This window comes from Somniosus microcephalus, chromosome 15 (assembly GCF_052327205.1).
Source record: "Somniosus microcephalus isolate GS21.2 chromosome 15, FLI_Smic_1.0, whole genome shotgun sequence".
Lineage (NCBI taxonomy): Eukaryota > Metazoa > Chordata > Chondrichthyes > Squaliformes > Somniosidae > Somniosus > Somniosus microcephalus.
This window is the reverse complement of record NC_141001.1, coordinates 7,891,146-7,914,897: the sequence shown is the minus strand read 5'-3', so window position 1 is coordinate 7,914,897 and position 23,752 is coordinate 7,891,146. Positions and strand designations below refer to the sequence as shown.

Sequence of the window (23,752 nt, the reverse complement as noted above, 5' to 3'; positions counted from 1 at the left end):
GTGATGCCTTACTGGGGTCATGGCTTGCTAACGCATCTTTTCCCTGTCCACACGTTATTCCTGGGTCCAGCTGCAACACACACATAAGGAGCAGATTCCAGCACCACGTCCCTGGATGCCTCAGTACACGAGTGGACACTCCATTATATGTGACATGAACATCAAAAAGGTGACTCTTTCAAATCTCCTGCTAGCCGCTGTCTGGTTCAAACCCCCATCTCCTGTACAAAAACCCAGACTGACTCCCAGTGAATGGGGACTGGGGTACAGACTGACAGCGAATGGGGACTGGGGTACAGACTGACAGCGAATGGGGACTGGGGTACAGACTGACTCCCAGCGAATGGGGACTGGGGTACAGACTGACAGTGAATGGGGACTGGGGTACAGACTGACAGTGAATGGGGACTGGGGTACAGACTGACAGTGAATGGGGACTCGGGTACAGACTGACAGTGAATGGGGACTGGGGTACAGACTGACAGTGAGTGGGGACTGGGGTACAGACTGACAGTGAGTGGGGACTGGGGTACAGACTGACAGTGAGTGGGGACTGGGGTACAGACTCCCAGTGAATGGGGACTCGGGTACAGACTGACAATGAATGGGGACTCGGGTACAGACTGACAGTGAATGGGGACTGGGGTACAGACGGACAGTGACTGGGGTACAGACTGCAAGTGAATGGGGACTGGGGTACAGACTGACAGCGAATGGGGACTGGGGTACAGACGGACAGTGAATGGGGACTGGGGTATAGACTGAAAGTGAATAGGGACTGGGGTACAGACTGACAGTGAATGGGGACTGGGGTAGAGACTGACTCCCAGTGAATGGGGACTGGGGTACAGACTGACAGTGAATGGGGACTGGGGTACAGACTGATAGTGAATGGGGACTGGGGTACAGACTGAAAGTGAATGGGGACTGGGGTACATACTGACTCCTAGTGAATGGGGACTCGGGTACAGACTGACAGTGAATGGGGACTGGGTTACAGACTGACAGTGAATGGGGACTGGCATACAGACTGAAAGTGAATGGGGACTGGGGTGCAGACTGACTCCCAGTGAATGGGGACTGCGGTACAGACTGACAGTGAATGTGGACTGGGGTACAGACTGACTACCAGTGAATGGTGACTGGGGTACAGACTGACAGTGAATGCTGACTGGGGTACAGACTGACAGTGAATGCTGACTGGGGTACAGACTGACTACCAGTGAATGGGGACTGGGGTACAGACTGATAGTGAATGGGGACTGGGGTACAGACTGTCAGTGAATGGGGACTGGGGTATAGACTGACAGTGAATGTGGACTGGGGTACAGACTGACTACCAGTGAATGGGGACTGGGGTACAGACTGATAGTGAATGGGGACTGGGGTACAGACTGACTCCCAGTGAATGGGGACTGGGGTACAGTCTGACAGTGAATGGGGAATGGCGTACAGACTGACTCCTAGTGAATGGGGACTGGGGTACAGTCTGACAGTGAATGGGGAATGGCGTACAGACTGACTCCCAGTGAATGGGGACTGGGGTACAGTCTGACAGTGAATGGGGAATGGCGTACAGACTGACTCCCAGTGAATGGGGACTGGGGTACAGTCTGACAGTGAATGGGGAATGGCGTACAGACTGACTCCCAGTGAATGGGGACTGGGGTACAGTTGACAGTGAATGGGGACTGCGGTACAGAATGACAGTGAATGGGGACTGGGGTACAGACTGACACCCAGTGAATGGGGACTGGGGTACAGACTGACAGTGAATGGGGACTGGGGTACAGACTGACAGTGAATGCGGACTGGGGTAGAGACTGACAGTGACTGGGAACTGAGGTACAGACTGACAGTGAATGGGGACTGGGGTACAGACTGACCGTGAATGGGGACTGGGGTACAGTTGACAGTGAATGGGGACTGGGGTACAGACTGACAGTGAATGTGGACTGGGGTACAGACTGACAGTGAATGTGGACTGGGGTACAGACTGACACCCAGTGAATGGGGACTGGGGTACAGACTGACCGTGAATGGGGACTGGGGTACAGTTGACAGTGAATGGGGACTGGGGTACAGACTGACAGTGAATGGGGACTGGGGTACAGACTGACAGTGAATGCGGACTGGGGTAGAGACTGACAGTGACTGGGAACTGAGGTACAGACTGACAGTGAATGGGGACTGGGGTACAGACTGACAGTGAATGGGGACTGGGGTACAGACTGACAGTGAATGGGGACTGGGGTACAGACTGACTCCCAGTGAATGGGGACTGGGGTACAGACTGACAGGGAATGTGGACTGGTGTAAAGACTGACAGCGAATGGGGACTGGGGTACAGACTGACAGTGAATGGGGACTGGGGTACAGACTGACAGTGAATGGGGACTGGGGTACAGACTGACAGTGAATGGGGACTGGGGTACAGACTGACAGTGAATGGGGACTGGGGTACAGACTGACTCCCAGTGAATGGGGACTGGGGTACAGACTGACAGGGAATGTGGACTGGTGTAAAGACTGACAGCGAATGGGGACTGGGGTACAGACTGACAGTGAATGTGGACTGGGGTACAGACTGGCTCCCAGCGAATGGGGACTGGGGTACAGACTGACAGCGAATGGGTCTGGGGTACAGACTGACAGTGAATGGGGACTGGGGTACAAACTGACAGCGAATGGGGACTGGGGTACCGACTGACCGTGAATGGGGACTGCGGTACAGACTGACAGTGAATGGGGACTGGGGTACAGAGTGACACCCAGTGAATGGGGACTGGGGTACAGACTGACAGTGAATGGGTCTGGGGTACAGACTGACAGCGAATGGGGACTGGGGTACAGACTGACAGCGAATGGGGACTGGGGTACCGACTGACCGTGAATGGGGACTGCGGTACAGACTGACAGTGAATGGGGACTGGGGTACAGAGTGACACCCAGTGAATGGGGACTGGGGTACAGACTGACAGTGAATGGGGACTGGGGTACAGACTGACAGTGAATGGGGACTGGGGTACAGACTGATAGTGAATGGGGACTGGGGTACAGACTTGCAGCGAATGGGGACTGGGGTACAGACTGACCGTGAATGGGGACTGGGGTATAGACTGATAGTGAATGGGGACTGGGGTACAGACTGACTCCCAGTGAATGGGGACCGGGGTACAGACTGACAGTGAATGGTGAATGGGGTACAGACTGACTTCCAGTGAACTCAATTGCTACTTGGCCCTAAACAGACAATACAACATAGCTGATTACCTGACCATGGTAAAGGATAACAAACTGAGAAGAACCTTGACAAGGTACAGACTTAGTGAACATAGCCTAGCGATCGAAAAAGGCAGACCAGGCTGCCAAGAGAAGACAGGATATGCTCTCACTGCAGTCAGGGAGTAGTGGAGACAGAGGTGCACTTCCTCACAGCCTGTGGAAAATATCAGGGCATCAGGGAGAATTTCTACCAAAAATTCTCACAAATATGCCCTGAATTCAGAAATCTGAGTGACAACCAAAAACTACCATACCTACTGGGGGAGAAGAGAAGCTGTGTAACACTGGCGGCACACTATGTTACAGCTTGCCATGAACAGAGGGACAACCAGTAAACTAAGAAAAGAGTATATATAAACAAGGCGAATGTATATTTATACACTCAGGGATATACCTGTTTATACACTGTATGAATAGAACTGCGTTTATGTGTTCTACCATGAATGTATTTTGATGCTTTGGCAACATAAGATGTACCTTATCATGCCAATAAAGCGATTTGAATTTGAATTTGAATGGGGACTGGAGTAGAGACTGACAGCGAATGGGGACTGTGGTACAGACTGATAGGGAATGCGGACTGGGGTACAGACTGACCGTGAATGGGGACTGGGCTACAGACTCCCAGTGAATGGGGACTGGGGTACAGACTGACAGCGAATGGGGACTTGGGTACAGACCGACAGTGAATGGGGACTGGGGTACAGCCTGACTCCCAGTGAATGGGGACTGGGGTACAGACTGACCGTGAATGGGAACTGGGGTACAGACTGACAGTGAAAGGGGACTGGGGTACAGACTGACAGTGAAAGGGGACTGGGGTACAGACTGACAGTGAATGGGGACTGGGGTACAGACTGACAGTGAAAGGGGACTGGGGTACAGACTGACAGTGAATGGGGACTGGGGTACAGACTGACTCCCAGTGAATGGAGACTGGGGTACAGACTGACAGTGAATGGGGACTGGGGTACAGCGTTGACAGTGAATGGGGACTGGGGTACAAACTGACTCCTAGTGAATGGGGACTGGGGTACAGACTGCCAGTGAATGGGGACTGGGGTACAGACTGACAGTGAATGGGGACTGGGGTACAGACTGACAGTGAATGGGGACTGGGGTGCAGACTGACCGTGAATGGGGACTGGGGTACAGACTGGCTCCTAGGGAATGGCGACTGCGTTGCAGACTGACAGTGAATGGGGACTGTGGTACAGACTGACAGTGAATGGGGTCTCGGGTACAGGCTGACTACTAGGGAATGGGGACTGGGGTGCAGATTGACAGTGAATGGGGACTGGGGTACAGACTGACAGTGAATGGGGAATGGGGTACAGACTGACTCCCAGTGAATGGGGACTGGGATACAGACTGACAAAGAATGGGGACTGGGGTACTGACCCCCAGTGACTGGGGACTGGGGTACAGACTGACCGTGACTGGGGACTGGTGTACAGACTGACAGTGAATGGGGACTGGGGTACAGACTGACTCCTAGGGAATGGGGACTGGGGTACACACTGACTCCTAGGGAATGGGGACTGGGGTACACACTGACAGTGAATGGGGTCTCGGGTACAGGCTGACTCCTAGGGAATGGGGAATGGGGTGCAGATTGACAGTGAATGGAGACTGGAGTACAGATTGACAATGAATGGGGACTGGGGTACAGACTGACAATGAATGGGGACTTGGGTACAGATTGACAGTGAATGGGGACTGGGGTACAGACTTAGTGAATGGGGACTGGGGTACAGACTGACAGTGAATGGAGACTGGGGTACAGACTGACAGTGAATGGAGACTGGGGTACAGACTGACAGTTAATGCGGACTGGGGTACAGACTGACTCCCAGTGAATGGGGACTGGGGTACAGACTGATAGTGAATGGGGACTGGGGTACAGACTGACTCCCAGTGAATGGGGACTGGGGTACAGACTGACAGTGAATGGGGAATGGGGTACAGACTGACAGTGAATGGGGACTGGGGTACAGACTGACTCCCAGTGAATGGGGACTGGGGTACTGACCCCCAGTGACTGGGGACTGGGGTACAGACTGACCGTGAATGGGAACTGGGGTACAGACTGACAGTGAATGGGGACTGGGGTACAGACTGACAGTGAATGGGGTCTCGGGTACAGGCTGACTCCTAGGGAATGGGGACTGGGGTGCAGATTGACAGTGAATGGGGACTGGGGTACAGACTGACAGTGAATGGAGACTGGGGTACAGACTGACAGTGAATGGAGACTGGGGTACAGACTGACAGTGAATGGAGACTGGGGTACAGACTGACAGTGAGTGGAGACTCGGGTACAGACTGACTCCCAGTGAATGGGGACTGGGGTACAGACTGACAGTGAATGGGGACTGGCGTACAGACTGAAAGTGAATGGGGACTGGGTTACAGACTGACAGTGAATGGGGACTGGGGTACAGACTGACTCCCAGTGAATGGGGACTGGGATACAGACTGACCGTGAATGGGAACTGGGGTACAGACTGACAGTGAATGGGGACTGGGATACAGACTGACCGTGAATGGGAATTGGGGTACAGACAGACAGTGAATGGGGACTGCGGTACAAACGGACTCCCAGTGAATGGGGACTGGGGTACAGACTGACCGTGAATGGGGACTGGGATACAGACTGACTCCCAGTGAATGGGGACTGGGGTACAGGCTGACTCCCAGTGAATGGGGACAGGGGTACAGACTGACGGTGAACGGTGACTGGGGTACAGACTGACAGTGAACGGTGACTGGGGTACAGACTGACAGTGAATGGGGACTGGGGTACAGCCTGACATTGAATGGGGACTGGGGTATAGCGTTGACAGTGAATGGGGACTGGGGTACAAACTGACTCCTAGTGAATGGGGACTGGGGTACAGACTGACCATGAATCGGGACTGGGGTACAGACTGATTCCTAGGGAATGGGGACTGGGGTACAGACGGACAGTGAATGGGGTCTCGGGTACAGGCTGACAGTGAGTGGGTACTGGGGTACAGACTGACTCCCAGTGAATGGGGACTGGGGTACAGACTGACCGTGAATAGGGACTGGGATACAGATTGACAATGAATGGGGACTGGGGTACAGACTGACAATGAATGGGGACTTGGGTACAGACCGACAGCGAATGGAGACTGGGGTACAGACTGACAGTGAATGGAGACTGGGTTACAGACTGACAGTGAATGGAGACTGGGGTACAGACTGACAGTGAATGGGGACTGGGGTACAGACTGACAGTGAATGGGGAATGGGGTACAGACTGACAGTGAATGGGGACTGGGGTACAGACTGGCACTGAGTGGGGACTGAGGTACAGACTGACAGTGAATGGGGACTGGGGTACAGACTGACAGTGAATGGGGACTGGCGTACAGACTGAAAGTGAATGGGGACTGGGTTACAGACTGACAGTGAATGGGGAATGGGGTACAGACTGACAGTGAATGGGGACTGGGGTACAGACTGGCACTGAGTGGGGACTGAGGTACAGACTGACAGTGAATGGGGACTAGGGTACAGACTGACTCCTAGGGAATGGGGACTGGGGTACAGACTGACTGTGAATGGGGACTAGGGTACAGACTGACTCCCAGTGAATGGGGACTGGGGTACAAACTGACAGTGAATGGGAACTGGGGTACAGACTGACTCCCAGTGAATGGGGACTGGGGTACAGACTGACAGTGAATGGGAAATGGGGTACAGACTGACAGTGAATGGGGACTGAGGTACAGAGTGACAGTGAATGGGGATGGGGTACAAACTGATTCCTAGTGAATGGGGACTGGGGTACAGACTGGCCGTGAATGGGGACCTGGGGTAAAGACTGACTCCCAGTGAATGGGGACTGGGGTACAGACTGACCGTGAATGGGAACTGGGGTACAGACTGACCGTGAATGGGAACTGGGGTACAGACTGACAGTGAATGGGGACTAGGGTACAGACTGACACTGAATGGGAACTGGGGTACAGACTGACAGTGAATGGGGACTGGGGTACAGACTGGCTCCCAGTGAATGGGGACAGGGGTACAGACTGACAGTGAATGGGGACTGGGGTACAGATTGACAGTGAATGGGGACTGGGGTACAGACTGACAGTGAATGGAGACTGGGGTACAGACTGACAGTGAATGGAGACTGGGGTACAGACTGACTCCCAGTGAATGGGGACTGAGGAACAGACTGACAGTGAATGGGGAATGAGGAACAGACTGACACTGAATGGGGATGGGGTACAAACTGACTCCTAGTGAATGGGGACTGGGGTACAGACTGACCGTGTATGGGGACTGGGTACAGACTGACTCCTAGTGAATGGGGACTGGGGTACAGACTGACAGTGAATGGGGACTGGGGTACAGACTGACAGTGAATGGGGACTTGGGTACAGACTGGCTCCCAGTGAATGGGGACAGGGGTACAGACTGACAGTGAGTCGGGACTGGGGTACAGACTGACAGTGAATGGGGACTGGGGTACAAACTGACTCCTAGTGAATGGGGACTGGGGTACAGACTGCCAGTGAATGGGGACTGGGGTACAGACTGACAGTGAATGGGGACTGGGGTACAGACTGACAGTGAATGGGGACTGGGGTGCAGACTGACCGTGAATGGGGACTGGGGTACAGACTGGCTCCTAGGGAATGGCGACTGCGTTGCAGACTGACAGTGAATGGGGACTGTGGTACAGACTGACAGTGAATGGGGTCTCGGGTACAGGCTGACTACTAGGGAATGGGGACTGGGGTGCAGATTGACAGTGAATGGGGACTGGGGTACAGACTGACAGTGAATGGGGAATGGGGTACAGACTGACTCCCAGTGAATGGGGACTGGGATACAGACTGACAAAGAATGGGGACTGGGGTACTGACCCCCAGTGACTGGGGACTGGGGTACAGACTGACCGTGACTGGGGACTGGTGTACAGACTGACAGTGAATGGGGACTGGGGTACAGACTGACTCCTAGGGAATGGGGACTGGGGTACACACTGACTCCTAGGGAATGGGGACTGGGGTACACACTGACAGTGAATGGGGTCTCGGGTACAGGCTGACTCCTAGGGAATGGGGAATGGGGTGCAGATTGACAGTGAATGGAGACTGGAGTACAGATTGACAATGAATGGGGACTGGGGTACAGACTGACAATGAATGGGGACTTGGGTACAGATTGACAGTGAATGGGGACTGGGGTACAGACTTAGTGAATGGGGACTGGGGTACAGACTGACAGTGAATGGAGACTGGGGTACAGACTGACAGTGAATGGAGACTGGGGTACAGACTGACAGTTAATGCGGACTGGGGTACAGACTGACTCCCAGTGAATGGGGACTGGGGTACAGACTGATAGTGAATGGGGACTGGGGTACAGACTGACTCCCAGTGAATGGGGACTGGGGTACAGACTGACAGTGAATGGGGAATGGGGTACAGACTGACAGTGAATGGGGACTGGGGTACAGACTGACTCCCAGTGAATGGGGACTGGGGTACTGACCCCCAGTGACTGGGGACTGGGGTACAGACTGACCGTGAATGGGAACTGGGGTACAGACTGACAGTGAATGGGGACTGGGGTACAGACTGACAGTGAATGGGGTCTCGGGTACAGGCTGACTCCTAGGGAATGGGGACTGGGGTGCAGATTGACAGTGAATGGGGACTGGGGTACAGACTGACAGTGAATGGAGACTGGGGTACAGACTGACAGTGAATGGAGACTGGGGTACAGACTGACAGTGAATGGAGACTGGGGTACAGACTGACAGTGAGTGGAGACTCGGGTACAGACTGACTCCCAGTGAATGGGGACTGGGGTACAGACTGACAGTGAATGGGGACTGGCGTACAGACTGAAAGTGAATGGGGACTGGGTTACAGACTGACAGTGAATGGGGACTGGGGTACAGACTGACTCCCAGTGAATGGGGACTGGGATACAGACTGACCGTGAATGGGAACTGGGGTACAGACTGACAGTGAATGGGGACTGGGATACAGACTGACCGTGAATGGGAATTGGGGTACAGACAGACAGTGAATGGGGACTGCGGTACAAACGGACTCCCAGTGAATGGGGACTGGGGTACAGACTGACCGTGAATGGGGACTGGGATACAGACTGACTCCCAGTGAATGGGGACTGGGGTACAGGCTGACTCCCAGTGAATGGGGACAGGGGTACAGACTGACGGTGAACGGTGACTGGGGTACAGACTGACAGTGAACGGTGACTGGGGTACAGACTGACAGTGAATGGGGACTGGGGTACAGCCTGACATTGAATGGGGACTGGGGTATAGCGTTGACAGTGAATGGGGACTGGGGTACAAACTGACTCCTAGTGAATGGGGACTGGGGTACAGACTGACCATGAATCGGGACTGGGGTACAGACTGATTCCTAGGGAATGGGGACTGGGGTACAGACGGACAGTGAATGGGGTCTCGGGTACAGGCTGACAGTGAGTGGGTACTGGGGTACAGACTGACTCCCAGTGAATGGGGACTGGGGTACAGACTGACCGTGAATAGGGACTGGGATACAGATTGACAATGAATGGGGACTGGGGTACAGACTGACAATGAATGGGGACTTGGGTACAGACCGACAGCGAATGGAGACTGGGGTACAGACTGACAGTGAATGGAGACTGGGTTACAGACTGACAGTGAATGGAGACTGGGGTACAGACTGACAGTGAATGGGGACTGGGGTACAGACTGACAGTGAATGGGGAATGGGGTACAGACTGACAGTGAATGGGGACTGGGGTACAGACTGGCACTGAGTGGGGACTGAGGTACAGACTGACAGTGAATGGGGACTGGGGTACAGACTGACAGTGAATGGGGACTGGCGTACAGACTGAAAGTGAATGGGGACTGGGTTACAGACTGACAGTGAATGGGGACTGGGGTACAGACTGACAGTGAATGGGGACTGGCGTACGGACTGAAAGTGAATGGGGACTGGGTTACAGACTGACAGTGAATGGGGACTGGCGTACAGACTGAAAGTGAATGGGGACTGGGTTACAGACTGACAGTGAATGGGGACTGGGGTACAGCCTGACAGTCAATGGGGACTGGGGTATAGCGTTGACAGTGAATGGGGATTGGGGTACAGACTGACCGTGAATGGGGACTGGGGTACAGACTCCCAGTGAATGGGGACTGGGGTACAGACGCCCAGTGAATGGGGACTGGGGTACAAACTGACTCCTAGGGAATGGGGACTGGGGTACAGACTGACAGTGAATGGGGACTGGGGTACAGACTGACAGTGAATGGGGACTGGGTTACTGACTGACAGTGAATGGGGACTGGGGTACAGACTGACCGTGAATGGGGACTGGGGTACAGACTCCCAGTGAATGGGGACTGGGGTACAGACGCCCAGTGAATGGGGACTGGGGTACAGACTGACAGTAAATGGGTACTGGGGTACAGACTGACAGTGAATGGGGTCGGGGGTACAGACTGACAGTGAATGGGGACTCGGGTACAGACTGACTCCCAGTGAATGGGGACTACGGTACAGACTCCCAGTGAATGGGGACTACGGTACAGACTGACAGTGAATGGGAACTGGGGTACAGACTGGCTCCCAGTGAATGGGGACTGGGGTACAGACTGACTCCAAGGGAATAGGGACTGGGGTACAGACTGACAGTGAATGGGGTCTCGGGTACAGGTTGACTCCTAGGGAATCGGGACTGGGGTGCAGACTGACAGTGAATGGAGACTGGGGTACAGACTGACAGTAAATGGAGACTGGGTTACAGACTAACAGTGAATGCGGACTGGGGTACAGACTGACACTGAATGGGGACTGGGGTACAGACTGACAGTGAATGGGGACTCGGGTACAGGCTGACAGTGAGTGGGTACTGGGCTACAGGCTGACAGTGAGTGGGTACTGGGGTACAGACTTACAGTGAATGGGGACTGGGGTACAGACTGACCGTGAATGGGGACTGGGTACAGACTGACTCCTAGTGAATGGGGACTGGGGTACAGACTGACACTGAATGGGTACTGGGGTACAGACTTACAGTGGATGGGGACTGGGGTACAGACTGACAGTGAATGGGGACTGGGGTACAGACTGACAGTGAATGGGGACTGGGGTACAGACTGACAGTGAATGGGGAATGGGGTACAAACTGACGGTGAATGGGGACTTGGGTACAGACTGGCTCCCAGTGAATGGGGACAGGGGTACAGACTGACAGTGAATGGGGACTGGGGTACAGACTGACAGTGAATGGGGATGGGGTACAAACTGACTCCTAGTGAATGGGGACTGGGTTACAGAATGACAGTGAATGGGGACTTGGGTACAGACTGGCTCCCAGTGAATGGGGACTGGGGTACAGACTGACAGTGAATGGTGACTGGGGTACAGACTGACAGTGAATGGGGACGGGGTACAGACTGACAGTGAATGGGGACTGGGGTACAGACTGACTCCTAGGGAATGGGGACTGGGTTACAGACTGACAGTGAATGGGGACTGGAGTACAGAGTGACAGTGAATGGGGACTGGTGTACAGACTGACAGTGAATGGGGACTGGGGTACAGACTGACAGTGAATGGAGACTGGGGTACAGACTGACACTGAATGGGGACTGGAATACTGACTGACTCCCAGTGAATGGGGACTGGGGCACAGACTGACTCCTTGGGAATGGGGACTGGGTTACAGACTGACAGTGAATTTAGGCTGGAGTACAGATTGACAGTGAATGGAGACTGGGGTACAGACTGACCGTGAATGGAGACTGGGGTACAGACTGACTGTGAATGGAGACTGGGGTACAGACTGACTGTGAATGGGGACTGGGACACAGACTGACACTGAATGGGGACTGGGGGACTGACTGACTCCCAGTAAATGGGGACTGGGGTACAGACTGACAGTGAATGGGGACTGGGGTACAGACTGACGGGGACTGGGGTGCAGACTGACAGTGAATGGGGACTGGGGTACAAACTGACTCCTAGTGAATGGGGACTGGGGTACAGACTGACTGTGAATGGGGACTAGGGTACAGACTGACTCCTAGGGAATGGGGACTGGGTTACAGACTGACAGTGAATGGGGACTGGGGTACAGACTGACAGTGAATGGGGACAGGGGTATAGACTGAAAGTGAATGGGGACTAGGGTACAGACTGACTCCTAGGGAATGGGGACTGGGGTACAGACTGACTGTGAATGGGGACTAGGGTACAGACTGACTCCCAGTGAATGGGGACTGGGGTACAAACTGACAGTGAATGGGAACTGGGGTACAGACTGACTCCCAGTGAATGGGGACTGGGGTACAGACTGACAGTGAATGGGAAATGGGGTACAGACTGACAGTGAATGGGGACTGAGGTACAGAGTGACAGTGAATGGGGATGGGGTACAAACTGATTCCTAGTGAATGGGGACTGGGGTACAGACTGGCCGTGAATGGGGACCTGGGGTAAAGACTGACTCCCAGTGAATGGGGACTGGGGTACAGACTGACCGTGAATGGGAACTGGGGTACAGACTGACCGTGAATGGGAACTGGGGTACAGACTGACAGTGAATGGGGACTAGGGTACAGACTGACACTGAATGGGAACTGGGGTACAGACTGACAGTGAATGGGGACTGGGGTACAGACTGGCTCCCAGTGAATGGGGACAGGGGTACAGACTGACAGTGAATGGGGACTGGGGTACAGATTGACAGTGAATGGGGACTGGGGTACAGACTGACAGTGAATGGAGACTGGGGTACAGACTGACAGTGAATGGAGACTGGGGTACAGACTGACTCCCAGTGAATGGGGACTGAGGAACAGACTGACAGTGAATGGGGAATGAGGAACAGACTGACACTGAATGGGGATGGGGTACAAACTGACTCCTAGTGAATGGGGACTGGGGTACAGACTGACCGTGTATGGGGACTGGGTACAGACTGACTCCTAGTGAATGGGGACTGGGGTACAGACTGACAGTGAATGGGGACTGGGGTACAGACTGACAGTGAATGGGGACTTGGGTACAGACTGGCTCCCAGTGAATGGGGACAGGGGTACAGACTGACAGTGAATGGGGACTGGGGTACAGACTGACACTGAATGGGTACTGGGGTACTGACTGACTCCCAGTGAATGGGGACTGGGGTACAGACTGACAGTGAATGGTGACTGGGGTACAGACTGACAGTGAATGTGGACTGGTGTACAGAATGACAGTGAATGGGGACTGGGATACAGACTGACAGTGAATGGGGACGGGGTACAGACTGACAGTGAGTGGGGACTGGGGTACTGACCGCTAGTGAATGGGGACTAGGGTACAGCGTTGATAGTGAATGGGGACTGGGGTACAGACGGACTCCTAGGGAATGGGGACTGGGTTACAGACTGACAGTGAATGGGGACTGGAGTACAGAGTGACAGTGAATGGGGACTGGGGTACAGACTGACAGTGAATGGGGACGGAGTACAGACCGACAGCGAATGGAGACTTGGGTACAGACTGACAGTGAATGGGGACTGGTGTACAGACTGACAGTGAATGGGGACTGGGGTACAGACTGACAGTGAATGGAGACTGGGGTACAGACTGACACTGAATGGGGACTGGAATACTGACTGACTCCCAGTGAATGGGGACAGGGGTACAGACTGAAAGTGAATGGGGACTGGGGTACAGACTGACAGTGAATGGGGACTGGGGCACAGACTGACTCCCAGTGAATGGGGACTGGGGTACAGACTGACAGTGAATGGGGACTGCGTTACAGACTGACAGTGAATGGGGTCTGGGGTACAGACTGACAGTGAATGGGGACTGGGGTACAGACTGACAGTGAATGGGGACTGGGGTACAGACTGACAGTGAATGGGGACTGGGGTACAGACTGACAGTGAATGGGGACTGGGGTAGAGACTGACAGTGAATGGGGACTGGGGTACAGACTGAGAGTGAATGGGGTCTCGGGTACAGGCTGACTCCTACGGAAAGGGGACTGGGGTACAGATTGACAGCGAATGGAGACTGGGGTACAGACTGACAGTGAATGGGGACTGGGTTACAGACTGACAGTGAATTTAGGCTGGAGTACAGATTGACAGTGAATGGAGACTGGGGTACAGACTGACCGTGAATGGAGACTGGGGTACAGACTGACAGTGAATGGGGACTGGGGTACAGACTGACAGTGAATGGGGACTGGGGCACAGACTGACTCCCAGTGAATGGGGACTGGGGTACAGACTGACAGTGAATGGGGACTGCGTTACAGACTGACAGTGAATGGGGTCTGGGGTACAGACTGACAGTGAATGGGGACTGGGGTACAGACTGACAGTGAATGGGGACTGGGGTACAGACTGACAGTGAATGGGGACTGGGGTACAGACTGACAGTGAATGGGGACTGGGGTAGAGACTGACAGTGAATGGGGACTGGGGTACAGACTGAGAGTGAATGGGGTCTCGGGTACAGGCTGACTCCTACGGAAAGGGGACTGGGGTACAGATTGACAGCGAATGGAGACTGGGGTACAGACTGACAGTGAATGGGGACTGGGTTACAGACTGACAGTGAATTTAGGCTGGAGTACAGATTGACAGTGAATGGAGACTGGGGTACAGACTGACCGTGAATGGAGACTGGGGTACAGACTGACTGTGAATGGAGACTGGGGTACAGACTGACTGTGAATGGGGACTGGGACACAGACTGACACTGAATGGGGACTGGGGGACTGACTGACTCCCAGTAAATGGGGACTGGGGTACAGACTGACAGTGAATGGGGACTGGGGTACAGACTGACGGGGACTGGGGTGCAGACTGACAGTGAATGGGGACTGGGGTACAAACTGACTCCTAGTGAATGGGGACTGGGGTACAGACTGACTGTGAATGGGGACTAGGGTACAGACTGACTCCTAGGGAATGGGGACTGGGTTACAGACTGACAGTGAATGGGGACTGGGGTACAGACTGACAGTGAATGGGGACAGGGGTATAGACTGAAAGTGAATGGGGACTAGGGTACAGACTGACTCCTAGGGAATGGGGACTGGGGTACAGACTGACTGTGAATGGGGACTAGGGTACAGACTGACTCCCAGTGAATGGGGACTGGGGTACAAACTGACAGTGAATGGGAACTGGGGTACAGACTGACTCCCAGTGAATGGGGACTGGGGTACAGACTGACAGTGAATGGGAAATGGGGTACAGACTGACAGTGAATGGGGACTGAGGTACAGAGTGACAGTGAATGGGGATGGGGTACAAACTGATTCCTAGTGAATGGGGACTGGGGTACAGACTGGCCGTGAATGGGGACCTGGGGTAAAGACTGACTCCCAGTGAATGGGGACTGGGGTACAGACTGACCGTGAATGGGAACTGGGGTACAGACTGACCGTGAATGGGAACTGGGGTACAGACTGACAGTGAATGGGGACTAGGGTACAGACTGACACTGAATGGGAACTGGGGTACAGACTGACAGTGAATGGGGACTGGGGTACAGACTGGCTCCCAGTGAATGGGGACAGGGGTACAGACTGACAGTGAATGGGGACTGGGGTACAGATTGACAGTGAATGGGGACTGGGGTACAGACTGACAGTGAATGGAGACTGGGGTACAGACTGACAGTGAATGGAGACTGGGGTACAGACTGACTCCCAGTGAATGGGGACTGAGGAACAGACTGACAGTGAATGGGGAATGAGGAACAGACTGACACTGAATGGGGATGGGGTACAAACTGACTCCTAGTGAATGGGGACTGGGGTACAGACTGACCGTGTATGGGGACTGGGTACAGACTGACTCCTAGTGAATGGGGACTGGGGTACAGACTGACAGTGAATGGGGACTGGGGTACAGACTGACAGTGAATGGGGACTTGGGTACAGACTGGCTCCCAGTGAATGGGGACAGGGGTACAGACTGACAGTGAATGGGGACTGGGGTACAGACTGACACTGAATGGGTACTGGGGTACTGACTGACTCCCAGTGAATGGGGACTGGGGTACAGACTGACAGTGAATGGTGACTGGGGTACAGACTGACAGTGAATGTGGACTGGTGTACAGAATGACAGTGAATGGGGACTGGGATACAGACTGACAGTGAATGGGGACGGGGTACAGACTGACAGTGAGTGGGGACTGGGGTACTGACTGCTAGTGAATGGGGACTAGGGTACAGCGTTGATAGTGAATGGGGACTGGGGTACAGACGGACTCCTAGGGAATGGGGACTGGGTTACAGACTGACAGTGAATGGGGACTGGAGTACAGAGTGACAGTGAATGGGGACTGGGGTACAGACTGACAGTGAATGGGGACGGAGTACAGACCGACAGCGAATGGAGACTTGGGTACAGACTGACAGTGAATGGGGACTGGTGTACAGACTGACAGTGAATGGGGACTGGGGTACAGACTGACAGTGAATGGAGACTGGGGTACAGACTGACACTGAATGGGGACTGGAATACTGACTGACTCCCAGTGAATGGGGACAGGGGTACAGACTGAAAGTGAATGGGGACTGGGGTACAGACTGACAGTGAATGGGGACTGGGGCACAGACTGACTCCCAGTGAATGGGGACTGGGGTACAGACTGACAGTGAATGGGGACTGCGTTACAGACTGACAGTGAATGGGGTCTGGGGTACAGACTGACAGTGAATGGGGACTGGGGTACAGACTGACAGTGAATGGGGACTGGGGTACAGACTGACAGTGAATGGGGACTGGGGTACAGACTGACAGTGAATGGGGACTGGGGTACAGACTGACAGTGAATGGGGACTGGGGTAGAGACTGACAGTGAATGGGGACTGGGGTACAGACTGAGAGTGAATGGGGTCTCGGGTACAGGCTGACTCCTACGGAAAGGGGACTGGGGTACAGATTGACAGCGAATGGAGACTGGGGTACAGACTGACAGTGAATGGAGACTGGGGTACAGACTGACAGTGAATGGGGACTGGGGTACAGAGTGACAGTGAATGGAGACTGGGACACAGACCGACACTGAATGGGGACTGGGGTACTGACTGACTCCCAGTGAATGGGGACTGGGGTACAGACTGGCAGTGAATGGGGACTGGGGTACTGACCCCCAGTGACTGGGGACTGGGGTACAGACTGACAGTGAATGGGGACTGGGGTACAGACTGACTCCCAGTGAATGCGGACTGGGGTACAGACTGACAGTGAATGGTGACTGGGGTACAGACTGACAGTGAATGGTGACTGGGGTACAGTCTGACAGTGAATGGGGACTGGGGTACAACGTTGACAGTGAATGTGGACTGGGGTACAGAATGACAGTGAATGGGGACTGGGGTACAGACTGACAGTGAATGGGGATGGGGTACAGACCGACAGCGAATGGAGACTGGGGTACAGACTGACAGTGAATGGAGACTGGGGTACAGACTGACCGTGAATGGAGACTGGGGTACAGACTGACAGTGAATGGAGACTGGGGTACAGACTGACTGTGAATGGGGACTGGGACACAGACTGACACTGAATGGGGACTGGGGTACTGACTGACTCCCAGTAAATGGGGACTGGGGTACAGACTGACAGTGAATGGGGACTGGGGTACAGACTGACGGGGACTGGGGTACAAACTGACTCCTAGTGAATGGGGACTGGGGTACAGACTGACTGTGAATGGGGACTGCGGTACAAACTGACTCCCAGTGAATGGGGACTGGGGTACAGACTGACCGTGAATGGGGACTGGGATACAGACTGACAGTGAATGGGGGCTGAGGTACAGAGTGACAGTGAATGGGGATGGGGTACAAACTGATTCCCAGTGAATGGGGACTGGGGTACAGACTGGCCGTGAATGGGGACCTGGGGTAAAGACTGACTCCCAGTGAATGGGGACTGGGGTACAGACTGACCGTGAATGGGGACCTGGGGTGAAGACTGACTCCCAGTGAATGGGGACTGGGGTACAGACTGACCGTGAATGGGAACTGGGGTACAGACTGACCGTGAATGGGAACTGGGGTACAGACTGACAGTGAATGGGGACTAGGGTACAGACTGACACTGAATGGGGACTGGGGTACAGACTGGCTCCCAGTGAATGGGGACAGGGGTACAGACTGACAGTGAATGGGCACTGGGGTACAGCCTGACAATGAATGGGGACTGGGATACAGACTGACTGAATGGGGACTGGGGTACAGACTGACAGTGAATGGGGACTGGGGTACAGACTGACTCCTTGGGAATGGGGACTGGGTTACAGACTGAGAGTGAATGGGGTCTCGGGTACAGGCTGACTCCTACGGAAAGGGGACTGGGTTACAGACTGACAGTGAATTTAGACTGGAGTACAGATTGACAGTGAATGGGGACTGGGGTACAGACTGACAGTGAATGGAGACTGGGGTACAGACTGACAGTGAATGGAGACTGGGGTACAGACTGACACTGAATGGGGACTGGGGTACTGACTGACTCCCAGTGACTGCGGACTGGGGTACAGACTGACAGTGAATGGGGACTGGGGTACAACATTGACAGTGAATGTGGACTGGGGTACAGACTGACAGTGAATGGGGACGGGGTACAGACCGACAGCGAATGGAGACTGGGGTACAGACTGACTGTGAATGGGGACTGGGACACAGACTGACACTGAATGGGGACTGGGGTACTGACTGACTCCCAGTGAATGGGGACTGGGGTACAGACTGACAGTGAATGGGGACTGGGGTACAAACTGACTCCTAGTGAATGGGGACTGGGGTACAGACTGACTGTGAATGGGGACTGGGGTACAGACTGACTCCTAGGGAATGGGGACTGGGTTACAGACTGACAGTGAATGGGGACTGGGGTACTGACAGACAGTGAATGGGGACTGGGGTACAGACTGACCGTGAATGGGGCCTGGGGTACAGACTGACAGTGAATGGGGACTGGGGTACAGACTGACTCCCAGTGAATGGGGACTGGGGTACAGGCTGACAGTGAGTGCGTACTGGGGTACAGACTGACAGTGAATGGGGACTGGGGTACAGACTGGCCGTGAATGGGGACTGGTTACAGACTGAGTCCTAGTGAATGGGGACTGGGTTGCAAACAGACAGTGAATGGGGACCTGGGGTAAAGACTGACTCCCAGTGAATGGGGACTGGGGTAAAGACTGACCGTGAATGGGAACTGGGGTACAGACTGACCGTGAATGGGAACTGGGGTACAGACTGACACTGAATGGGGACTGGGGTACAGACTGGCTCCCAGTGAATGGGGACAGGGGTACAGACTGACAGTGAATGGTGAATGGGGTACGGCCTGACAGTGAATGGGGACTGGGGTACAACTTTGACAGTGAATGGGGACTGGGGTACAGACTGACAGTGAATGGGGACTGGGGTACAGACTGACTCCTCGTGAATGGGGACTGGGGTACAGACTGACTCCTTGGGAATGGGGACTGGGTTACAGACTGACAGTGAATGGGGACTGGGGTACAGACTGAGAGTGAATGGGGTCTCGGGTACAGGCTGACTCCTACGGAAAGGGGACTGGGTTACAGACTGACAGTGAATTTAGACTGGAGTACAGATTGACAGTGAATGGGGACTGGGGTACAGACTGACAGTGAATGGTGACTGGGGTACAGACTGACAGTGAATGGAGACTGGGGTACAGACTGACAGTGAATGGAGACTGGGGTACAGATTGACAGTGAATGGTGACTGGGGTACAGACTGACAGTGAATGGAGACTGGGGTACAGACTGACAGTGAATGGAGACTGGGGTACAGACTGACAGTGAATGGAGACTGGGGTACAGACTGACAGTGAATGGGGACTGGGGTACAGACTGACAGTGAATGGGGACTGGGACACAGACTGACTCCCAGTGAATGCGGACTGGGGTACAGACTGACAGTGAATGGTGACTGGGGTACAGACTGACAGTGAATGGTGACTGGGGTACAACATTGACAGTGAATGTGGACTGGGGTACAGAATGACAGTGAATGGGGACTGGGATACAGACTGACAGTGAATGGGGACTGGGGTACAGACTGACAGTGAATGGGGACGGGGTACAGACCGACAGCGAATGGAGACTTGGGTACAGACTGCCTCCCAGTGAATGGGGACTGAAGTACAGACTGACAGTGAATGGAGGCTGGGGTACAGACTGACAGTGATTGGAGACTGGGGTACAGACTGACAGTGAATGGGGACTGGGGTACAGACTGACTGTGAATGGGGACTGGGGTACAGACTGCCTCCCAGTGAATGGGGACTGAAGTACAGACTGACAGTGAATGGGGACTGGGGTACAGACTGACAGTGAATGGAGACTGGGGTACAGACTGCCTCCCAGTGAATGGGGACTGAAGTACAGACTGACAGTGAATGGGGACTGGGGTACAGACTGACACTGAATGGGGACTGGGATACATACTGACAGTGAATGGGGACTCGGGTACTGACCCCCAGTGACTGGGGACTCGGGTACAGACTGACAGTGAATGGGGACTCGGGTACAGACTGACAGTGAATGGGGACTGGGGTACAAACTGACTCCTAGTGAATGGGGACTGGGGTACAGACTGACAGTGAATGGAGACTGGGGTACAGACTGACAGTGAATGTGGACTGGGGTACAGACTGACACTGAATGGGGACTCGGGTACAGACTGACTCCCAGTGAATGGGGACTGGGGTACAGACTGACAGTGAATGGGGACTGGGGTACAGACTAACAGTGAATGGGGACTCGGGAACAGACTGACTCCCAGTGAATGGGGACTGAGGTACAGACTGACAGTGAATGGGGGCTGGGTTACAGACTGACAGTGAATGGGGACTGGGGTACAGACTGACAGTGAATGGGGACTGGGGTACAGACTGACAGTGAATGGCGACTGGGGTACAAACTGACTCCTAGTGAATGGGGACTGGGGTACAGACTGACAGTGAATGGGGACTGGGGTACAGAGTGACAGTGAATGGGCACTGGGGTACAACTTTGACAGTGAATGGGGACTGGGGTACAGAATGACAGTGAATGGGGACTGGGATACAGGCTGACAGTGAATGGGGACTGGGGTACAGACTGACAGTGAATGGGGACTTGGGTACAGACTGACTCCTTGGGAATGGGGACTGGGGTACAGACTGACAGTGAATGGGGTCTCGAGTACAGGCTGACTCCTACGGAAAGGGGACTGGGTTACAGACTGACAGTGAATTTAGACTGGAGTACAGAATGACAGTGAATGGGGACTGGGATACAGACTGACAGTGAATGGGGACTGGGGTACAGACTGACAGTGAATGGGGACTGGGGTACAAACTGACTCCTAGGGAATGGGGACTGGGTTACAGACTGACAGTGAATGGAGACTGGAATACAGAGTGGCAGTGAATGGGGACTGGGGTACAGACTGACAGTGAATGGGGACGGGGTACAGACCGACAGTGAATGGAGGCTGGGGTACAGACTGACAGTGATTGGAGACTGGGGTACAGACTGACAGTGAATGGGGACTGGGACACAGACTGACAGTGAATGGGGACTGGGGTACTGACTGACTCCCAGTGAATGGGGACTGGGGTACAGACTGACAGTGAATGGGGACTGGGGTACAGACTGACAGTGAATGGGGACTGGGGTACTGACCCCCAGTGACTGGGGACTGGGGTACAGACTGACAGTGAATGGGGACTGGGGTACAGACTGACAGTGAATGGGGACGGGGTACAGACTGACAGTGAGTCGGGACTGGGGTACAGACTGACAGTGAATGGGGACTGGGGTACAAACTGACTCCTAGTGAATGGGGACTGGGGTACAGACTGACTGTGAATGGGGACTGGGGTACAGACTGACTCCTAGGGAATGGAGACTGGGGTACAGACTGACAGTGAATGGGGACTGGGGTGCAGACTGACAGTGAATGGGGACTGGTGTACAGACTGACAGTGAATGGAGACTGGGGTACAGACTGCCTCCCAGTGAATGGGGACTGAAGTACAGACTGACAGTGAATGGGGACTGGGGTACAGACTGACACTGAATGGGGACTGGGATACATACTGACAGTGAATGGGGACTCGGGTACTGACCCCCAGTGACTGGGGACTCGGGTACAGACTGACAGTGAATGGGGACTCGGGTACAAACTGACTCCTAGTGAATGGGGACTGGGGTACAGACTGACAGTGAATGGGGACTGGGGTACAAACTGACTCCTAGTGAATGGGGACTGGGGTACAGACTGACACTGAATGGGGACTCGGGTACAGACTGACTCCCAGTGAATGGGGACTGGGGTACAGACTGACAGTGAATGGGGACTGGGGTACAGACTAACAGTGAATGAGGACTCGGGAACAGACTGACTCCCAGTGAATTGGGACTGAGGTACAGATTGACAGTGAATGGGGACTGGGGTACAGACTGACAGTGAATGGGGGCTGGGTTACAGACTGACAGTGAATGGGGACTGGGGTACAGACTGACAGTGAATGGGGACTGGGGTACAAACTGACTCCTAGTGAATGGGGACTGGGGTACAGACTGACAGTGAATGGGGACTGGGGTACAGCGTTGACAGTGAATGGGGACTGGGGTACAGACTGACAGTGAATGGGGACTGGGGTACAGACTGACTCCTAGTGAATGGGGACTGGGGTACAGTCTGACAGCGAATGGGGACTGGGGTACAGACTGACAGTGAATGGGGACTGGGGTACAGACTGACAGCGAATGGGGACTGCGTTACAGACTGACTCCCAGTGAATGGGGACTGGGGTACAGACTGACCGTGAATGGGAACTGGGGTACAGACTGACAGTAAATGGGGACTGGGGTGCAGACTGACTCCCAGTGAATGGGGACTGGGGTACAGACTGACAGTGAATGGGGACTGGGGTACAGACCGACAGTAAATGGGGACTGGGGTGCAGACTGACTCCCAGTGAATGGGGACTGGGGTACAGACTGACAGTGAATGGGGACTGGGGTACAGACTGACAGTGAATGGGGACTGGGGTACAGACTGACAGTGAATGGGAACTGAGGTACAGACTGACAGTGAATGGGGACTGGGGTACAGACTGACAGTGAATGGGAACTGAGGTACAGACTGACCGTGAATGGGTACTGGGGTACAGACTGACAGTGAATGGGGACTGGGGTACAGACTGACCGTGAATGGGTACTGGGGTACAGACTCCCAGTGAATGGGGACTGGGGTACAGACGCCCAGTGAATGGGGACTGGGGCACAGACTGACAGTAAATGGGGACTGGGGTACAGACTGACAGTAAATGGGGACTGAGGTACAGACTGACAGTGAATGGGGACTGGGGTGCAGATTGACAGTG

The 23,752-nt window shown here is 54.2% G+C and overlaps 1 protein-coding gene across 1 annotated transcript in view; it reads left to right on the top strand.

The window, feature by feature from the left end:
* The window catches only part of LOC147106531 (uncharacterized), a 179,381-nt gene that overhangs the window by 5,785 nt on the left and 149,844 nt on the right, over positions 1 to 23,752 (top strand). The window contains exon 4 of the mRNA XM_086007491.1: positions 71 to 169. Coding sequence (XP_085863617.1) covers positions 71 to 169 — 99 coding nt within the window. The remainder of the gene's footprint in view (positions 1 to 70; positions 170 to 23,752) is intronic.